Source organism: Macaca mulatta, chromosome 13, assembly GCF_049350105.2.
Source record: "Macaca mulatta isolate MMU2019108-1 chromosome 13, T2T-MMU8v2.0, whole genome shotgun sequence".
NCBI classification, from domain to species: Eukaryota; Metazoa; Chordata; class Mammalia; order Primates; family Cercopithecidae; genus Macaca; species Macaca mulatta.
The window spans coordinates 74,822,973-74,844,557 of NC_133418.1; the positions used below are offsets into that span (position 1 = coordinate 74,822,973).

At 36.1% G+C, this 21,585-nt stretch overlaps 1 protein-coding gene across 26 annotated transcripts in view; it reads left to right on the forward strand.

Annotated features, from left to right (window-relative positions):
- Window positions 1-21,585, forward strand: part of NRXN1 (neurexin 1) — a 1,126,307-nt gene that overhangs the window by 1,084,078 nt on the left and 20,644 nt on the right. For 14 of the 26 annotated variants that reach the window (XM_077958693.1, XM_077958703.1, XM_077958695.1 and 11 more), the window contains one exon: window positions 17,485-17,572. In XM_077958693.1, coding sequence (XP_077814819.1) covers window positions 17,485-17,572 — 88 coding nt within the window. The remainder of the gene's footprint in view (window positions 1-17,484; window positions 17,573-21,585) is intronic. The other 12 variants (XM_028832104.2, XM_077958704.1, XM_077958705.1 and 9 more) reach the window with 1 other exon arrangement.

A 21,585-nucleotide genomic window follows, 5' to 3' on the forward strand; every position in this document is an offset into this window, starting at 1 on the left:
GAACATTCAGGAAAAAAATACATTTGCATTCTTCATGCACTGTTTGGCTCTTTCCCCTTCCACTTCACAATATGCTAGACAAGGACAAAAGTGGATTGTCTGCCTCTTGTGAATGCTAGGATACTGGGATTTTACCCACTTTATTAAGAAACGTTATTTTCAGCATGCCGGAGGTAACATATGCATGTCTTATAAAATAATAATGAAGGTGATAATAGCCAATATTTATTTTGAATTTATCCCATACCAGGAACAGTATTAAGTATATCATCTGTCATGATTTTCTTAATTCCTACAACTACTGCAGAGATTGGCAGTGCATCCCTCCCATTTACAAATGAGAGGTTAAATAAGTCACCCAAGTTCTACCAGCTCGAAATAGTAGAGTCCAGATTTAAACGTGGGTATGTCTGATTCCAGTGCCTATGCAGCAGATCACTGGGAAGCAGCATTATAAGGTCCCATAACCTGTACCAGGACTTCTCAATTTGTCAAGCAAACAACTGGTCCTAGGAAACCAAAAAGATGCTACCATGGAGCACATCTCTCCGTCTCTTCAGGGTACACCAGGTGAATCACCCACTCTGGATAGATATAGCTAGATGCCTGTATGGCTGCATCAGGTTCTACCAAAAAATAGAAACCAGTGTACCTTCAAGTCTTTCAGGTAGCAAAGTAGTCAATGACAGTAAGATAGCCACCTTCCTTATTATATTACTTCATCTTTATTTCCCTTCCAGCCAACTCAATGGAACACAAAAGGAGGCTTGGCTTCTGTTTGAATAAATCTTGGAAAATAGAAATTTAGAAATGTGGAACCTTCTTTCAATAAGGATTCTTGGATTCAATAAAATAAGAAAAGCCCATTTGAAAATTATCATAGTGAAAATATTACTGGGAGAGTCACTTACAAATAAATGTACTACCTTCATGAAGAACTTTGCATTTGGAAGAAACTAACAGGTCCTGTGTATTTGAAGCCATCAGCCTTGACTGAGTGCTCTCATGCACCTGGGCTTTCTCATTTGAGAACCTGTCTGACATCCTTTGCCTTATAGCCGATTTCTCATCTCTCAAGATAGAGAACCTTGATTATCTGGATTTCCAGCTCAAAGCAGATCTGAAGGGGCAAACTGAAAGAAAGAAAGAGGTCTATAAAGGCTGACAAAAGACAAAAACTAGATTGAGCTTTCATAGACTAAAAAGTAAACAAGCACCTTGGGCACCTATGGGGAATAGTCAGCGATACTCTTTGAGATCACTACTGTGTTTCCAGCCTCGTGCTCATAAACATGACACCAAATCATCAAGAAAAGTTTGTCTTCTGAACTATCTTTTTAAAGAGCTACACCTATATAAGTTATCATGATGATAAAAGGTATATTTATGTTGAGTAGCCTTCTTTCTTGTCCTTATTTAGTAGGCATCTAAGCAATGATAATGAAGGGAAGAGGGCAGGTGGGGATTCCAGAGGTGTGCGGGAAGGAAAAGGACAAACCCAGATGGCAGAGGCATGATAACAACTGCAATGAAACATGTCAGCATTGAGTGAGACAGACTGTAAATGCAAGGCTGGCGAGAGGAAAGCTATCCAAGAGAGGATATGTTTAATCATTTAGAAATCTAAATGTTATTTAAGTGATGTTTATTTATAACAACTTTTTAAATGACCAAAATCTGAATAGTGGACCCAAAAAAAAGAGGTCATTAGGCAATATCATAACTAAATAAAACACTGAAATACCTGCAGGAAGAGTTCAGCAGCAGATCCCATCTCATGAAATACGTGCACAAAGGCAAGTTCTCTAATGAAGCTCCTGGTTCTCAAGACAATTAGCAAAATTCTTGTCCTGTTTCTGCACTTGTGTTCTTCAGTTGGATTTTACTGGGCTTTGCATCAGCCACTGAGTGCTCTCTAGTCTGGCAGCTGTGAGTGACGGCACCATTCCCTAGTATTTTTCAAAGGCCTTCCTTAAAATTTCGGTAAGACATAGGGCAGAATTTAAAAAGTCAAGTCACATATGAGAAACTTGGGAAAAGTAGTAAATTATTCCTGCCGTTATTTTTGTCTGTACCATACCCAAACATGAAACTAAGAGCAGTAGAAGGAGTAAGATGCCAACTGGGTGGAGAGCCGGGAGACTAGGATAGACTCCTAAGTCCCTCCTGAACAGTGCAGTGCAGTAATTTGACACTGTACATCTGACCCATGCCTGACAGTGCCAGTTTAGGGTTTCCTTCTCTTTACCTAAAAGGGAACTGGAGTACATAATTCAAAGAGCCTCCAAATATGATTTGACAAATGCTTGATTACATCGTGTAGCTAGAGAGAAGAGACGATCCTTGTATCTTCAATACACTGACAATGTTGTGATTTTTGTGAGGTGCTTTTACAAGCACTGTCCTATCAAATATATAATCTTCTCTGTTTATAGAATATTTAAACAGGGATGTGTGAGTTTAGGTGAGAAACGTGTACTTTCTTTGTGAAGGGAGTGTTTGTCTCTAAAGATTAGGGAGTCCAGTGCTAGGAATAAAGTTTAATTTCCATATTGCAGTGAGAATAATGTGAAAATATCTACAAGAGCCATTCATTTTGAAAGCTGGTTATATCTATGTAATAAATACTCATGATAATATCTTCCATATACCAGCTACTGTGCTATACAGTATGCCTATCTAGGTCTAGATAATGTAATACATATAATACTCATGCAAAATAGGTGTAAATAACTTCACTTTTACATAGAAAGTAATACAGAGAAGTTGGGGGATTCGCCCAGGGTTACACAGCTAGTAAGTGGCAGAGGTGGGATTTAAGTCCAGTCTGTTCAGCTACAACATTCATGCTTCTTCCATGCTCAATAGTGGAAAAATCAACTTGCTGCTCATAGAGAGCCTGCATTTGTTACACACTGAATTTCCCTTTAAAATTCAAAGCAGGGATGCCTGGTCACTTAGCATCTATCTCAATTTCATCAGTTCCAACTCACCTCTCTTAGGAACTACCTTTGAGAACTATTAAAAGCTGCCAATTTCCCCCACCCATTTATGATTATATGGCAAATTATCCTGATAGAATGTAGGCAGCTTAGTAACTTAAATTGGAGAACTAGAAGTCAAGTGTCAGGGCTCATGATATCTCAAATTGAATCAACAGTTATATACAGGGCACGTTCCTTGTACCAAAAAGTATTTTGGCAGAGTAAAAAAGACTATCTCCTTTATCACAAATTTCTACTCACAGAAACATTTCCAGATTTCTTTGACTTATGGAATCATATAATAATAACTGGAAGAGAGCATGTAATTCTCTTCCCTAAATTTACACATGGACCTAAGGTGCTACGGTGTGTTGGATAGAGTCAAACAGCATTTGCTCCTTGGACTTTTCTTGCTATGTGAGATCTTATTTCCTGAGGTAGCTCCTCTGGGAGTTGGAACACCAAAAATGAAATAGGAAGAGATGAAAAAAATGAAATCAAAGGGAAAAGGAGAAAAGTAAACACTGACACCATTTATTAGTTGTAAAAATGAAGGAGCACCAATTGCCTTACAATGAATGGTGGTAGCAGTCACATTTTCCGAAAAAGTTAACATGACAATGCTTCTTCTTGCTTTTCAAATTGATACCTTTTCTAATCATCTGATAGCTCGGTATCAGAGAACATAGAGCATCTTTGGTTCTGTCAATCTCTTGCATTTGGAAATGTTTTTGTAAAAGTCTAAGGTAATTTTGTTTTGTCCAGTAAGATGAGGTGATTTATAGTGTTGGACTTATTTTTCCTATCAAATCACTTCTGTTTTTCTAATTATACTGGCTGGAATCATTTCTGACTCATTGGCCAGATATTTGTCTCTTATATGCTAGGTAGTATGGCAGGCCCTGGGGATGCAATCTTGAATATACAGTGTGAACAGTTAATACATGTGGAAAAGATTAATTTATAAAACGATAGATTACCTCTCCAAATCCAAAAGAAATTTGATTGCATGCTCCACCACAGTATTCTAAATGTTCTGAGTCAGAATACTGTATTTTTATTCCTTCCCTATGTAACCCTTATTAAATGAAAATATTCAACAAATGAGTACAAATGGGTGAATGAATGAATGAATGGAAGAATCAGTAGATATACATTTGGTTAGTGCATTCTGTCTTGCACTATTTCTTGGTGTGAATCTTATGGCTGGCATCTTTCAGGAAAAAGATAAAGCTTTCATCCTGTAGTTAGATTTTGAAGGAAAACATTACAAAGGAATCTTTTTTGTTGTTGTTGTTGTTGTTGTTTTTGCAACTAAGTAAAAACATTTATAATGTAAGACTATTGCAGTAGAGTTTGTAAGAGATAGAGATAGTTGAGGAATATTATATAGGTAAAAAAACAAAACAAAAACAAAACCAAAAAAAGCAAAATGATAGTTAACTATGTTTTTCTCAGTCCCTTCCACAGAGTAGGCTTTATCTTACTGCTTTCTCGAAGGACAGGAATGCTTCATAAAAGCAGGAAGACCAGCTTATTGCAAGACATTTTTAGCTTTGCCTTCCTTCTAACCTTCAGTCATTCTCTCTTTCAGTTAAAGATAATGTCACTTTTTGCTATTTCTCTACCATACATTTCCAGCCATGGGGCAAAAAATGTGGAAGCCAGTTAGAAAGTTTCATTGTCACTTCTAGAGATGTTATAAAGCAGATAAAATCTTTGAAAAAGTGTTATTTTGCCGCAATTCTCATCTCCCACTCTTAGGAACTGTATTCCTAGAAAATAATCTATACTTGCTCACTTTTATATTGAGATTTAATTAGTTGGTATGAATGAGCAATTGTGACAATCATACCTTTCTCATAACAAAAAATGTAGTCAGCTTACAGGGGATGACCGTCAAGAATAACATTATTTAAAATGTGATGATTCTAGTAAATTCAAGTGTCATGTATAATATTTCTTCTATTTTTAACAAGATGAACTAAATTGTATTTTCATAATGATTATTTTTCAAGTCTAATTATTTTCAAAAAATCCTTTTATTCATGCAGATGCTTTAAGAATATAAGCCAGGTTTTTGAGTGATTATGTCATTTTAAATCAACTCTACTGAATTTCTGTATAGATGCCCTGGGGGCATAAAACATAAACTCTACCCAAAAGGAGCATATGAAATAAAATAATACATATCACTAAGCAGCCTTCATACTTTGAGATTTCAAGATGATTTCAAAAGGCAATTACTCCCACTATTCTAATGCACTAAGAAGAGACTGCTCATTGTCTTAAGAGGAGTTGATAGGCGTATTATTAATCCATGTAGAATACAAACCATAGGCAATGTCATATTATAACTACAAATACAACCACTCCTATTGTAAGGAGCATTGTCATGCATGAATTACACTTAGAGAATCAGTCTTTTTCTCTCTCCCTCTCCCTTTTTCTCTCTCTCTTTCTCTCTCTTTCTCTACTTTAATTAGCATTGTTTGCTAAGTGGTCTGTTTTTTCCTGTTTATCTGACATTTATATGCTGTAGATATAACAGAGTGGTAAATTCTGGATGCAGTGATAAAATAAATCAGGTTCTCACAATCTAATGAATAGAACTTGGAATTTAGAGAGAGCTCAAGTATCCCTGAGTCTGTGCACTAAGCTCTCCAGGAGATCTGGATTGGAGAAAAGGTAATCATAGTGCCCCACATAGATTGGTGCTGCCTACTTTGTAGATTACCAGTGAGATCCACACATATGCCCTAAATAAGGAATACCAAAATTAACTAAATACTGGCATAATAGGAAGCAGCCCAAGAACAGCATCTATGTGAGGGGCTAGTGTAAGTGAGAGATACAGATCCTATTCAACTGAGGGACAAGAGGATTTCAGGACATTAAAATAAAATGTATTAAGGTAAATGGACATTTGGTTGCACTCTTCAAGCACTATCCGGAGCTCTCCTTTGCAGCATCATGTGAGGGCCAAAAATTATTAGTTATAATTTTTTTATTTTACCTTAAGTTCTGGGATGCATATGCAGAATATGTAGGCTTGTTACATAGGTGTAGATGTGCCATGGTGGTTTGCTGCACCTATCATTCTGTCGTCTAGGTTTTAAACCTCGCATGAATTAGGTATTTGTCCTAATGCTCTCCCTCCCCTTGTCCCCAGCACCCTGACAGGTCTTGTTGTGTGATGTTCCCCTCCCTGTGTCAGTGTATTTTCTATAATAATAATTTATATAAACACTGCATCATGGGCACTTTTATACTTTCCAAAATGTCTTCACACATATCAAATTTGACTCCCTTAACATCCTGTGAGACACAAATAATTACATATATAAATATATGTATTTAAATATGTGTGTGTATATATATATAATTATATATATATATATATATTCATATGTCATGTTTAGAACACAGAAACCAGTCCAAAATGATGTGTACTGCTCATGAAAACTAGGACTGAGACTCGAATTCTGGAGTAGTAGTTATTTTTCATTATTGGTCACCGTAGTATAAATTAAACTAAGGTGTTTCAGTAGTACAACGTCTTAAATATGTATTAATGAGCCAATGTGCACCATAAGGAATGAAGTAGTCAAGTATAGAAGCTTGTAGTTCCAGTTGAACTAGAACTAGAAGACACTGGATCCTCCTAGCGCACGAACAAGATAACATTGTGATATCTCAGCCAGATAATGTTTATTCTCAATCACCACTGGATAGATAGAAACATAGAGATGCTACTCAGATATTGGCTTATTTGGGGGCATGCAGTCCTGATCCTTGCATGTATTCAACTCATGAATCAAATCAAAATCAGAAAATGCACTTTCTGTTAACTGCGTCATCATTATTTCCAGCCATATCCATACTTCTTGTTGTTCTATACTCCAAGCATTGTGTGGGATGGAAGTTCTCATATATCCCCAAGTTAAAACTTATCAAGGTGACATTGGTCATAGTACTACCCAGTAGCAGAGAAATGTTTTTTATAACTGGCTGCTTTTCCAAAGGTAAATATGGCTCCTTCTACATCTTTGATATTGAACCTTCACTTCTAAGGTCATTGTGTCAAAAAGACTGACTTGATCAATACATGTTTAGATTGTTTCTGGAGAAACTACCAAAATGGCTAATAAATGATCACTTCCATGTATTTATTCCTACGATGTAATAAGAAATAATCTGACAGAACTCTAATGATTGTTGTGTGAGAGAAACAAAGATGAATATCTCATTAGCACTTATGTTGTGAAGACAGTAGTTAATAAGAGAGAGACCTTGGAAGTTGGAAGGATTTTCATCAGTGGCTTAATGAGAAGAGAGGAGGGAGTTCATTGAGTTAATTTTGTAGCCAGCATAGCCTGCAGTGTTCTAAGTCAAAGGGATAAAAAGACAGAAAAAGATTCAATAATTTGCATTTTCTTTTTGTCACCGGAAAATTAGTTATGCATTTGGGTACAGAGACTGAGGGCATGGTATTTAAGGGCTTTAAAACAATAATTTAAGAAAAGATTTTCACGAATAAATAAAAAACTTTCTGGGTTAACTCCATTTCAAAATAACTGTAATTGTGTCAATATTTGAATTTCTGTAATTGGATTTTTAAAATTTGAACTCTAGCATTAATTGTGCTCCCCTTTTAGTGTTATGTGATGTGCTGCCATATCAAATGGTGCAGAAGCTGTGGATATGCACCTCCTGTCTGTGTGTATTTCTTCAGGATGATTTTAGTGGTTACTTATCTAAAATCCAGTACTCTACCTTTGCATCCTTTTCACTTATTTTAAGTTTATTTTATCACGTACCTTTGTAAATCACATCAAATTCATTAAAGAGCAAGATGGTTTTAGATGGATGGATGGATGGATGGATGGATGGATGGATGGACAGATAGATGAATGGATAGGTAGAAGTCATCTGGGATAATACAAAAACAATCTACTGGGGGTCAGATAATCTCACAGATTTGCCGTTAACTAGCAGTATAACTGTGGCCAATTAAAATTTTCTAGCTTCAGTTTCCCAACATGTAAAATGAAGAGCTTAGATTAATGGTCTTTAAGATCTGACTCAGTACAAAAAGATATATGACTGCTTAACTAAAACATGTTTTCATTCCGTAGCATGACAACAATGAAAGCTTGGATTTGGAGTCATGCTAGTTGAAATTATCCATCATGGGCATTTTACAATCATGAAGTCTGTTTTTATTTTGGCCTTTTACCAAAAAGGATTTTGATTTCAACTTATGTGACTAATTAATCTATTTATTAGTCCATCAATCCATTAATAGGACTAGATATTCATGTTGATACAGCTAGAACCCTACTTTTCATTTCAACCTGCGTGACTAATCCATCATAAGACTAGATATTCATATTGATACAGCTAGAAGCCTAAATTTACATTTGTAAACATATTTCAGTATTTACTTAATTTGGAAATGGCCAAAATTATTTCAGAAGGTGCTTTGTCCAAAAGCGAAACAAAGAGATGGGAAACACAGTCGCTCACTCACTCAGTACCTCTACTCCATTACCAGCAGTCTTCGGAGGTCTGACATTCCCAAATTCTAATTAGTGAGAATTCAGAAAAATAGGCTGTTCCATGGCTTCCTGAAAGTTTAAACTTCATATTAATTTATTTTGCCAGTCCTCCTATATTGCCTTGGCTAAAAATGGAAATGCAATATGAGCATAGAAGTCATCAGTAGCATGAAGAAATAGTAAAAAGCATATTTTTAAACATAAATTTAATTTCAGGTTCCCTAATGGCAGGTTTCTTATTTGTAGGTTTTCTATTTTTAATAAGATTGCTAAAATGATGTTATTTTTTGATTACTCAAAAATTCAGTCTTATTCTTTTCCCCATAATTTAATTAAAGTGTATTTCTATGACATTATTTCCACATTCCTATATTTTCCTTTGAGTTTTGCCTGCTGGGAGAACCAGTATCAAATGTACATAAAAATGAACGTTAGATTGAGTAAGATGTGATTTCTTTACCATGGCAGAGTTCTTATAGTCAAGCCCACTTTAATGGTTCTGGAACCATTGCATACATTTTAAACAGCTGAAAAAAATTTGAAGAAAATTGAATGGCTTTCAAGTCTGCCTTTTTCCCAAGCAGACAGCTGATTTATGGTCACTTTTTGTAATAGCCTAGGGCATCAATTGGGAAAGAACATTAAAGAAATGTGAAAGTGGCTGTTTTCAGGGATATTTGAGCTTTGCCCTACATATTCATGAAAGCCAGTGTTCACACATTCAAATTGGGTAGATGAGTGTACAGATGAGTATTTTTTTAGCAGACACTTCACTATAACACTCTGAATAATAGTACCTCCATCTGCATTCCAGATAAGGATGCTATTGGTGAATTGTAAATGAAGTAATGGATATGGGAACATTGTTACATTCTGAGGAAAATAAGCTATTTGAATTTACTTCATTGTTATTTGTATTAAAGAGTTATTTGTTCATTTGCCTTAGAACATAGAGGGAGCAATAAATTATTGGCATGTCAGAACCACAATTTATACCTTGATATGTACTGGGCATATTTTATGCCTATCAGAAAATGCTATGCATAGATGAGGTGCTTTGTATTCATTGTTGAGTAATTGGGCCTCACTATCTTTGTTATTCAAGTGCTGGAGGTAAAATTCATCCTCCACATATTGGATCTCAGTTTATTATTTTTATGTTTATTAAATAGTGTGCCATGAAATTGACATCTTTATGATGTCAATCGAGGCAACTTCATTGAGACAGTGGAGACAAAAATAAGATCTAGGCAGCCTCTAAATTTCTCTTGTACCTTAATAGGATTGTTGATTAACTGAAATTACCAATTTGATATATTTCTTTACCGATTTGATTTAATCAAATAGACTACAATTTGGTAATCATACCTATATACACATTACAAGTGGCTTATTTTCTGCAGGTTTTCCTTCCGGTGAGAATTATGACTTCCCTTACCTCCTAGAAAATTCTTGCTCCGTAGGTTATCAGTACAATGGGTTGGACCTTACTTGGGAATTTGTGATACTAATCCTGAATCCTGTTAATTTCTTTTTTCAAGGAACCCCACCTAGTGATGAATATTTTCTGGAGAAACTGTTAAATTCAGTCGTGAAAACCACATTTGAGAGCTCTCTCTCTTCCAAAGCAGCTTTATGTATAGAAAAGTGTCAGCAAGAACAAGTGCCCATCAGTTAACCAAAGATATCATATTTCAGCTAGCACTGTCCTGGACCCATTAATTGTTGCTATCAATTCAGTCTAAATATCAGTCACAACAGTTAAATATTAGGCTAAATAATGTTATACAATGCTTATGTCATTGTTTGAGGCAATTTTTTTGGCATTATATTTAGATATATAGCAGGATACATTATTGCTGTTTAGAAATAAAGTTTCAATTAACATTTTAGAATAAATCAAGGGTTCATTTGTGGGCATCATATACTGACGATGAATATCCTATTTCACAATTGGAAATTGCTCTTTTCCTTACAAAACAGATTTGTCTTAATAGTATAGTTTTCTGTAAGTGTCTTCATTGGAATATATTAGTCTTCAGGAAAGCTATTTACCATAAGGAATAAAGTCTTGGAATGCTATTCTTAGCAGGGATATAATATTACATACTGGATTTATTCATGCTTTCCTTGTATATTTTTACCACACAGATATTCAATTAGGCTATACTTTTAAAAGTGACAGCAAATGCATATTCAGAAAATTCCACCATTAATTATGTTGAAAAATAAAAGGCTTCCTGTAAGGGAGGAAAAAATAACAAAACTCCATCTGTGTTTCTCTAAATTCCAGCCAACCGAATGCTCCCTCTTTTTAATATCCCTGAGTATTAAATCAATTGGTCTACTTTCTTACCAAGCATTAAGAACATTATTTTGCCCCCATCCTGATGATGTATTTCTCAAACCCGATAAAATATTTGTGTTCAAATATAAAAAAGGATGGATTAAGTTTTAGAGCCTTTATTTCTTGAATTCTGTTCAAATCATTTTCTTCTTAAAAGTATAGAGGCCTAAATTTTAGTGCACATTTTAAACAAGAAGAGATGCTTACCATGTGCATGTACAGACCAGTCTGAATTAAGGAAGATAAGCATAGCACTTTCACCTGTGGGTGGTTAAATGCACAGTTAGAGACACTCATCTAAATGGACTGTTATGTAAAGCTAATGCTTCTGCTTGATCATACTTCTATCTTTTTCAGCAGGTTGTCTCTTTTCTCAAAAAGGTTATAAACATCAAGAAAAATACTAAAGAATAGAATTGATTAATGTGACATATTTGAGTTTCTTTCTACCACTCTCTCAACAGCAAGTGATAGAGAGGCAGCTCCAAACACAGTGAATTAAAATTACACAGCTTTGGTTAGAAAATTGTGCAGGTAATTTAGCTTCTAAAGTGAAATTTGATTTTTTCCCCTACACTTGAGTCACTTCCTGATTTTTCATACTGTGATGATGATTTTTGCCAAGCCATCTATTGATTTGAGATCTTTTATTCTCAAGATTGTTGCTGGTTTTTAATTTCTGGAGGAAAAACATATATGAAAATCAAGAATGTATTTCATTATACCAGGGAAATTATATTAAAAAGTAAAATACAGTTTTACAAAAAAGTCACATTTGTAGTTATTTTTTTCTACTATAAGAGGGCTATAGGAAGTACCATTGTATGACATCTTTTGTTATTTTAGGAATTGTGTTTTGCCAAAGGTAACACTGAGAACATTCTCACACTTTCTGGTTAGTGTAGAATTGTTCCAAAAGAAAATAAGTCAACTTTTAAAACAAGGCTTAACTTGTATTGCCTAAATAATTTAGTCTGCGTGAAACACTACCCACTGAGTCACACAGTTGTAGCCCATGATTTTTTTAAGAAGCGTTTTTTTAAGTTTATATTTAATGTTTGGCTTCTAAAAGGTCAGAGTTTGAACCTAGACAGTAAAAGATGGTACTTAGTTCAAAAAAATACCAATATAGCTACTGTATTTTGATACAAATTTTAACGTGAGACCTCAAGTTAAGAATAATTCATATGTACAAGTTTCAGTTTAATATCTATAATTATATTATTTATAAATATAGTGCAAAAAACATTAAATTGGTGTTACATTCATGAAATATTGAAGACAATGTTGATAATAATATTGAACGTTTTAATAAACATTTACAGTGCTGTCTCCTTCTACGTACTTTTCATGTACTAATTTAATCCTTGTAACAATAGATACTATTATGCTGTCCACTTTTTAGGAGAAAAATAAGACACAGAACTGTTTTTAAATGTTTTGAGCAGGGGTTCTCAACTTTGGCATTATTGACATTTCAGGTTAGATCATTCTTTGTTGTCTTCAAACTGTCATGTGTATTTCATAATATTCAGGCATTCTGTGGTAGCTCATTCCTGTAATCCCAGCACTCCTGGAGGCTGAGGTAGGAGTATTGCTTGAGGCCAAGAGTTCTAGATATGCCTGGGCAACACAGTGAGACTGAGTTGAGACCTTGCTTGAAGAAGAAGAAGAAGGGGAAGGGGAAAAGGAAGAGAAAGAGGAGGAAGAGGAGGAGGAGTAAGAAGAGGAGGAGGAAAAGGAGGAGGAAGAAAAGGAGGAGGAGGAGGAGAAGGAGGAGAGAAAATAATACTTAGCAGTCAAAAATAGGAAACTATAGTAGCAGACTTCACGATTCCAACTGTGACAACCTGAAATATTTCCACACATTACCAAATGTCCCTCCAGGTGGAGGAAGGAAAAAGTGGCAATATCACTGCTAATGTGAGAGCCATTGGCCTAAAGAATTTATTTACGAGGTCAGGAGATTGAGACCATCCTGGCTAACCCGGTGAAACCCCGTCTCTACTAAAAAAATACAAAAAAACTAGCCGGGCGCGGTGGCGGGCGCCTGTAGTCCCAGCTACTCGGGAGGCTGAGGCAGGAGAATGGCGTGAACCCGGGAGGCGGAGCTTGCAGCGAGCCGAGATCGCGCCACTGCACTCCAGCATGGGGGACAGAGCGAGACTCAGTCTCAAAAAAAAAAAAAAAAAAAAGAATTTATTTACATCCTCCTACCTCTAATGAGAATAAAACACCAATAGGAACAACAACACAATATTGATTTCATCAATATATTTAACATTCCTCAAAGAAAATGAGAAATTATCTGTAGCCTTGAAATTAATTTGAAATTGAGAATAAAAGTAGCTTTCCACTAGATGTTGGTCCCAGGGGGGAAAAAAAAAAAAAAAAAAAAAAAAAAGTTGATTATCTCCTCTGGAGTGAATTGGAGCAATTGACTGGCAAGACTACATAATTCAAAAACTTGTCATTATCAAGTCTGTTTGTATATTACCCAGCAAGATTTAGTTGTGCCAAAAGGAGAATGGGTCTTTGCTTTTAAAGCTTTTTCTTTAAAAAGATACCTACATGATTATCATGCCAATTGCTAATGATCTTCACTGACATTAAGAGTTACATTGAGGCCTCTGTTGTATTCTGTTGGTCTATATATCTGTTTTGGTATCAGTACCATGCTGTTTTGGTTACTGTAGCCTTGTCATATAGTTTGAAGTCAGGTAGCATGATGCCTCCAGCCTTGTTCTTTTTGCTTAGGATTGGCTTGGCTATATGAACTCTTCCTTGATTCCATATGAAATTTAAAATGTTTTTTTTCTAATTCTTTGAATACTAGCTGATCTTTAACAAACCTGACAAAAACAAGCAATGGGGAAAGGATTCCCTATTTAATAAATGGTGTTGGGAAAACTGGCTAGCCATATGCAGAAAACTGAAATTGAACCCCTTCCTTACACCTTATACAAAAATTTACTCAAGATGGATTAAAGACTTCAACATAAGACCTAAAACCATAAAAAACCCTAGAAGAAAACCTAGGCAATACCATTTAGGACACAGGCATGGGCAAAGACTTGATGACTAAAACACAAAAAGCAATGGCAACAAAAGCCAAAATTGACAAATGGGATCTAATTAAAGAGATTCTGCACAGCAAAAGAAACTATCATCAGAGTGAACAGGCAACCTACAGAATGGGAGGAAATTGTTGCAATCCTTCCATCTGACAAAAGGCTAATATCCATAATCTACAAGGAACTTAAACAAATTTACAAGAAATAAACAACCCCATCAAAAAGTGGGTGAAGGATATGAACAGACACTTCTCAAAAGAAGACATTTTTTCATGTGTCTGTTGGCTGTATGAATGTCTTCTTTTGAGAAGTGTCTGTTCATATCCTTTGCCCACTTTTTGATGGGGTTGTTTGTTTTTTTCTTGTAAATTTGTTTGAGTTCTTTGTAGGTTCTGGATATTAGCCCTTTGTCAGATGAGTAGATTGCAAAAATTTTCTCCCATTCTGTAGGTTGCCTGTTCACTCTGATGGTAGTTTCTTTTGCTGTGCAGAAGCTCTTTAGTTTAATGAGATCCCATTTGTCAATTTTGGCTTTTGCTGCCGTTGCTTTTGGTGTTTTAGACATGAAGTCTTTGCCCATGCCTATGTCCTGAATGGTACTACCTAGGTTTTCCTCTAGGATTTTTATGGTATTAGGTCTAACATTTAAGTCTCTAATCTCCCTCCCCATGATAGGCCCCAGTGTGTGATGTTCCCCTTCCTGAGTCCAAGTGATCTCATTGTTCAGTTCCCACCTATGAGTGAGAACATGCGGTGTTTGGTTTTCTGTTCTTGTGATAGTTTGCTAAGAATGATGGTTTCCAGCTGCATCCATGTCCCTACAAAGGACACAAACTCATCCTTTTTGATGGCTGCATAGTATTCCATGGTGTATATGTGCCACATTTTCTTAATCCAATCTGTCACTGATGGACATTTGGGTTGATTCCAAGTCTTTGCTATTGTGAATAGTGCTGCAATAAACATACATGTGCATGTGTCTTTATAGCAGCATAATTTATAATCCTTTGGGTATATACCCAGTAATGGGATGCAAACCTGCATGTTATGCACATGTACCCTACAACTTAAAGTATAATAATAAATAAATAAATAAATAAATAAATAAAAAGAAGACATTTATGCGACCAACAAACATATGAAAAAAAAAATCATCATCACTGGTCATTAGAGAAATGCAAATCAAAATGACAATGAGATACCATTTCATGCCGTTTAGAATGGCGATCATTAAAAAATCAGGAGGCAACAGATGCTGGAGGTTGTGTAGAAATAGGAATGGTTTTACACTGTTGGTGGGAGTGTAAATTAGTTCAACCATTGTGGAAGACAGTGTGGTGATTCCTCAAGGATCTAGAACCAGAAATACCATTTGATCCAGCAATCCTATTACTGGGTATATACCCAAAGGATTATAAATCATTCTACTATAAAGACACATGCACATGTATATTTATTGCAGCACTATTCACAATAGCAAAGACTTGGAACAAACTCAAATGCCCATCAGTGACAGACTGGATATAGAAAATGTGGCACATATACACCATGGAATACTATGCAGCCATGAAAAGGATTGGTTCACGTCCCTTGCAGGGACATGGATAAAGCTGGAAACCATCATTCTCAGCAAACTAACACAGAAACAGAAAACCAAACACTCCATATTCTCACTCATAAGTGGGAGTTGAACAATGAGAACACATGGACACAGGGAGGGGAACATCACATACTGGGGCCTGTCAGAGGGTGGGGGTCTAGGGGAGGTATAGCATTAGGAGAAATACCTAATGTAGATGACGGGTTGATGGGTGCAGCAAACCACCATGGCACATGTATACCTATATGACAAACCTGCATATTCTGCACATGTATCCCGGAACTTAAAGTATAATAATAGTAAAAAAAAGAGAGAATGCCCACAAATTATCAAATATCAGGCATGAAAGGGGAGTTAGCACTGCAAATGCCACAAACACTGAAGAATGAAAAGTTAGAATATTATGAATAACTTTGTCAATAAATTCAACAATTAAAAAAAAAGACTTACACTTCCCGGAAAACCAGTATTTTTAACTTCCCTTTCTAAAATAGCAGCAGCAAAATGCATAAATCCAGAAACTCTCCCAATTGTCTCAGAATTAAGAGCAGAGTAACAGGAAACCATCTAAAATGCTGTTTAAAGGTTTCTGTTTATTTAAAGTTATATTGTAAAGCATTTGCATCTGAACAAATTCTTTGTTCTTAAAGACCCTGCACCTGAAAGGTTTTTAAGCCTAATACTTTCTATAAAAGTACATCACCCCTTGTCTCCATTTTTCAAAATGCCACAACTTTCCTAAAAATTATTTAGTTACACTTTAATCTGTGCAATATTAGGTGCTCCTTTAATATTAGGTGCTCATATCGTATTTCTGCTTTTTCTTTGAAGACCTTTATTGTTTTCTATATTATTTTAATTCCACCTTTAAATGAGAACTGTATCAATGTTGCAGTTCTGAGTATTGTTTGAACAATTCTGATCTCTTTAGTCCTTAGTAAATGTAATGAGATATTTTTATTTATTTGTATACATTGGAATCTCTGTTTTACTTTAGCACAGCCAACTCTGATATAAGCCTTTACAAATTCCATGCAGTATCTATGCTGAATTTACTGCAGCTTGTAAGCGGCAATAAAGAACAACCTTTCGTGCTTATCAATGTGTTGATTATGTGACTAACTGCTAGGATTTACACACTCTGCTTTTTATTACAGTGATAGTTATCTTTTTTGCTATAAGCGCAGTGAAGCAACTAGAATGTCACAGAGAAAACTGTCACCTCTTCCCCTCCCCCACTTTGAATGCACTTTTCATTTATTACGAAACTATAATGATGAAAGGGATGATGGGGAAGAAATACCTGCTATCTGAACATTACAAAAATGAGCTTCAAGTGTGAAATCATAATGAAAATGGAAAAGTGTCTTAAATGGATTGTATTTCCTTGCCTTTGTGCACCAATGAAAGAGCTATCTAATTCTCTACTTAATCTGTGTTTCCTACAATAACAAGCTATATCTCAAAGATTCATCAAACTCTACGTAGTCGTGAATGTAAAAGGTTATGGCTATTCTGCTTTTAGGAGGCCAAGCACAAGTACTACATAAAGCCCACTGATGCATACGTTGTAGCTCTCCAGGCTGTAATACATGTCAAATCATCTGTTTCTCCCAGGTTGTTTTAAACCTCTGTATGATACTGTGTGCAGCTTCTATCTGCATTTGAGTGGATAGGTATCGACAAGTTGGCTGTCACCATTTCTACGTCCTCACGTAAACTAAGGTGTAATCAAGTTTTCACAAATAGGCAGTTACTTCTATGAAGGATCTAAAATTTAAACTCTGTGTCTTTAGAAAGGGAAATGGTAAATTTGGTTTATTGATAAACAAGTTGTGTTTCACTTGTCAATGAGACAAAGATGAGAGAGTCTGTTAGGACTCTTTAAATTAATCTACTGAATATGTTTCTTTTGCAGACCACAGATGACATCCTTGTGGCCTCAGCAGAGTGTCCCAGTGATGATGAGGACATTGACCCCTGTGAGCCGAGCTCAGGTGGGTTAGGTTAGTCGACTTTTTTTTCTTACTTCCTTGGCTTTACTGTGAATCTTTGTTGCATGTTATATTCCTTAGAAGGGCCTTACATTCATGTCTAGAAGGCTACCCTCCTATACAATGGTTGATTGTAAGATGAGGACTCTTACTTTTTACATAAATTTTTCTACATTTATTGAAAAAAATTAAAAACAAAACACGCCAAGATTATGTATTTCAGAAAAAGCAGTGGGTATAGCACACAAGGCTGCTACCTTACTGTTCACTTTCCATTAGCTCACAACATAATTTTTGTGTGGAACAGTATAATGAGCTTTCCCTTGGGTCACTCATAGTAAAATTATAAAGCTAAAAAATTGCAGCACATTGTGCAAAATTATTTGACCTTTCTGCTGACAAAAAGTCCCCACCACTCACTCTGCCAGCAAATTACCTTAAGTGATATATTTCTCAATTTTGGAAGTGAGAGTATTATGGCAGTAGTAAAACAAACAGCAGGTAGAGTCCTTGATATATTTAATAGAGAAATATTTGATTCTTGCCTTGTTTCCCTAAAATTCAAGCTGAAGCATTTTACTTCTTTATGATATGTTTGCATCTTCTGATGTGACTAACACATAAATAATATTACCATACAGCCCTTATACCATTAAGTGGTGGCTGTAGACCCTGAAAAATAAATGAAGCAGAGCCTAGATTTGACTCCAGATATTCATAATCTCAAGTGTTAGGCTCATTTCCATTAGTTTTGTTTTGTTTTGTTTTTGGAAAGCAGTATTTAAATCCAATAATATTCTTTGCTGGCCATAGTGGCTCACGCCTGTAATCCCAGCACTTTGCGAACCTGTCAGGCAGATCACTTGAGGTCAGGAGTTCGAGACCAGCCTGGCCAACATACCAAAACCCCGTGTCTGCCAAAAATACAAAAATTAGCCAGGGGTGGTGGTGTGCACCTGTAATCCCAGCTACTCGGGAGGCTGAAGCAGGAGAATCACTTGAATTTTGGAGGCAGAGGTCTCAGTCAGCCAAGATCACGCCACTGCACTTCAGTCTGGGTGACAGAGTGAGACTTTGTCTCAAAATAGTAGTAGTAGTAGTAGTAATAATAATAATAATAATAATATTGTTTGCATTAACAAAATCAGTGAGGTGGATATGGACTAGCCACTGTCTGCTAGTGGTGTCTATTGACGTCACCTGGAATCCCAGGAGAATTTCATGTCACAAGAAAGCAATGAATTTGCATTCTTGTGAAGAATACATTTTAGAGTAAATTTTTAGAGTAAATCTGCTCTTTAGAGTAAATCGGGATGTGTATCGTGCATCTCGTTTTGAATATTTGAAGATCACTTCCCCCACTGATTTTAACTACTGACTCTAGCGCTTAGAGAGCAGCTGCTGAGTGCCAGGGAAGGGGGAAGAGCTCTGCAGTCACCTCGCAACAGGAGAGGGCGTGGGAGACCAGGCTGGGTATGCTCTGGTCCTCTTTCCTCCAGGCTGCACAGTGCCAGTCAGGATTCTCAGCCCCCAGAAACATCTGTCATTCACAATGATCAGCTCTCTCACGATCATCCATTCCATTCTCCCAGCTCATTGACCTCTGCAATCATTCCCTCTTGGTTGTCGTGACAGATATAGTCACATGGCACTATCCCAGGCCCCTTTACTACAATCTTGCCTTTGTTTTCATTGGTATGCTTAATCTCTCTGTTAGTTAGCAACAACAACAACAAAAAAAGAAAATCATTGCTATTGCTTTTCTGTCATTATATCAGTCCCATCTCTCTGCCTTTTCCCACCCTCAAATTTACCTTCCCCATTTCTTCTATGCTCACATGTCCAACCTTCCTGGTGTTAATCTTTCATACGAGGACATTCTTTTTTCTAGCTCTTCTCTGAGATCCTCTAGCATGAATTGTCCATGTAACAAAGTCTGGTCTTTGTATATTGGGGTGTGTGTTATGTGTAGTTAATTTTGTTTTCCCAATTACTGTTTTCTTGAGGTTAGTCTGTTTTTTCAGTATTTTACACAGTATTAATACAGTGATGAAAACTGTTGAAGTTCTTACTAATTACAGGTCTTGCTGAATCCGTCTTTTACTGTCTAAGTATAAGCTATCATACCTTTCTTGCAGAATCCTTACCTTGAGTACCTAGTGAATCACAGTAACTAATTGCACTTACAATTGTCACTTTTTCTTCTTGAGCTCAGCTGAATGATCCAGTTCTTTGAGCCATAGCTTGTAGGTCTGATTAACCATTCCTTATAGACTAGTTTACTGCCTTTTGCTCTGGTGACACTAGACCTAAGAACAAGATAGTGGAGGAAGAAGATAGAGGAGAGGAGAGAAAAGGGGGATGGGGTGACCCTTTTGCCATCGTCTTCTCCTTGTTCACCCGAATTTTGTCTGCTTTGTTAAATATCATAGCACAATGGAAAGTGAGTAGCAGCTTATTAATTGCCATACTCCAGGGAATCTTTCTGCCTTTGTTTTCTTTACCACAGTATCACTACCTGAAAGAATCATGTTTACTTATCTATTTGTTTTTCATTCATTAATGTATAGCTTGAATCTCCCCACAAGAAGGTAAACTCCAGGAAGCAGGAACCCTGTTTTTCTTGCTGCCTGCATGGACTTGTTCTGTCAATTTTAATTCTGTTCTACCGCACCAAAGTCTGTTGCCCAAAATGAAAAACACACCAGCTACGGATTCCATCTAACGACAGCTACTTTAACACTCTTGCACCAAGCCTCCTTTAACTTTTTCTCCTCTCTTTCCACGTGTCCCTCCATGTCCCTCCTCACTCTTCAGTTTTCAATTTATCAGTTCCTGTTAAAGCAAGAACTTCAGATTATTCTGTGATAATGGGATCATTCACTGTAAACCTGTCCTGTGATCTTATCTCCCCTGGTCTTGATAATGTATGCCATGAATCATGTCTCTTTCAATTTCTGATGTTAAATCTCTTTCTACATTAGCCTTTTCTGTCCAACTCCCTATTACTTTTTTTTCAAGTCTGTCTTTCATGCTTCATATGGAGGTGACTCTTTTGGCAGAAATTGGTTCTATTTATGTGATAGCTTCTAATGAAATTCTTAGTTTATATGATGTTTTTCTATTTTTTCAACTTTTTTCTTGGAATAGGGGTTGCATTTTTCTGTTTGTTTTTGTTTTGAATCCTAAATCTGAATAATGCTCCATCATAGGCTGCCCCTCCTGCAGCTCATTGTTTCCTAATGTACTGGTTTTCTTAAATCTCTTTTCCCTGCTTGCAATTCATCTTGAATGCAAATGTAAAATAATAGACAATAATTATAGCTGCTGCTGTTATTAGATATTGGATAATTGTAGATGCTATTAGATGTTAGAAATATCTTAATAAAAATTATTTTGCATATTAGGCTGTATTTTGGGATAGTGGCTTTTTATAAAACTAACATATTGAGGTAAATATTCTGAAAGACATATCTTCTATGCACATTTGCTAGTCCTTGGGCAAGTGAAAACAAATCTTTGTAAGGAGATGCACCGTTACCTTTATAGGTGTGTTGCCCAAATCTTCTGGGTACCTCACTCTCCCTAAGTATTTACTCATGAGTTTTCTAATCACTCTGACCCTCCCCCACCTTCCAAAAATGGCTTTTTCTCTGAAAATGTGCTATGTTCCTTATTTAGGTACCTTCCTAAAGCTGTTAGTGGAAGAAATTGGAAAAATCTAGCATCATCTTGAGTACTAGTAAATTGTTCCTTTTATCAAATATTTGATAAATTGGAATTACCTGTGGTTCCACTCAGAACTCTTAATAAACAGGGAAGTTATATATTTGGTGGGTTGTCAGCTTCGTCATTGATCAATTATTGAGTGTCGCTATATACCCAGTGCTCTGCTAAGCTCTGGGAGCAAAAATAGAGAGTTTATACTTTCAGTTCTATATTAATTAATATATTGAAGGCATTTATTGCAATGTCTGACGTGAAGTAGAACATAAATGGTGGCTTTTTCCCCCAGTTCAGTTATA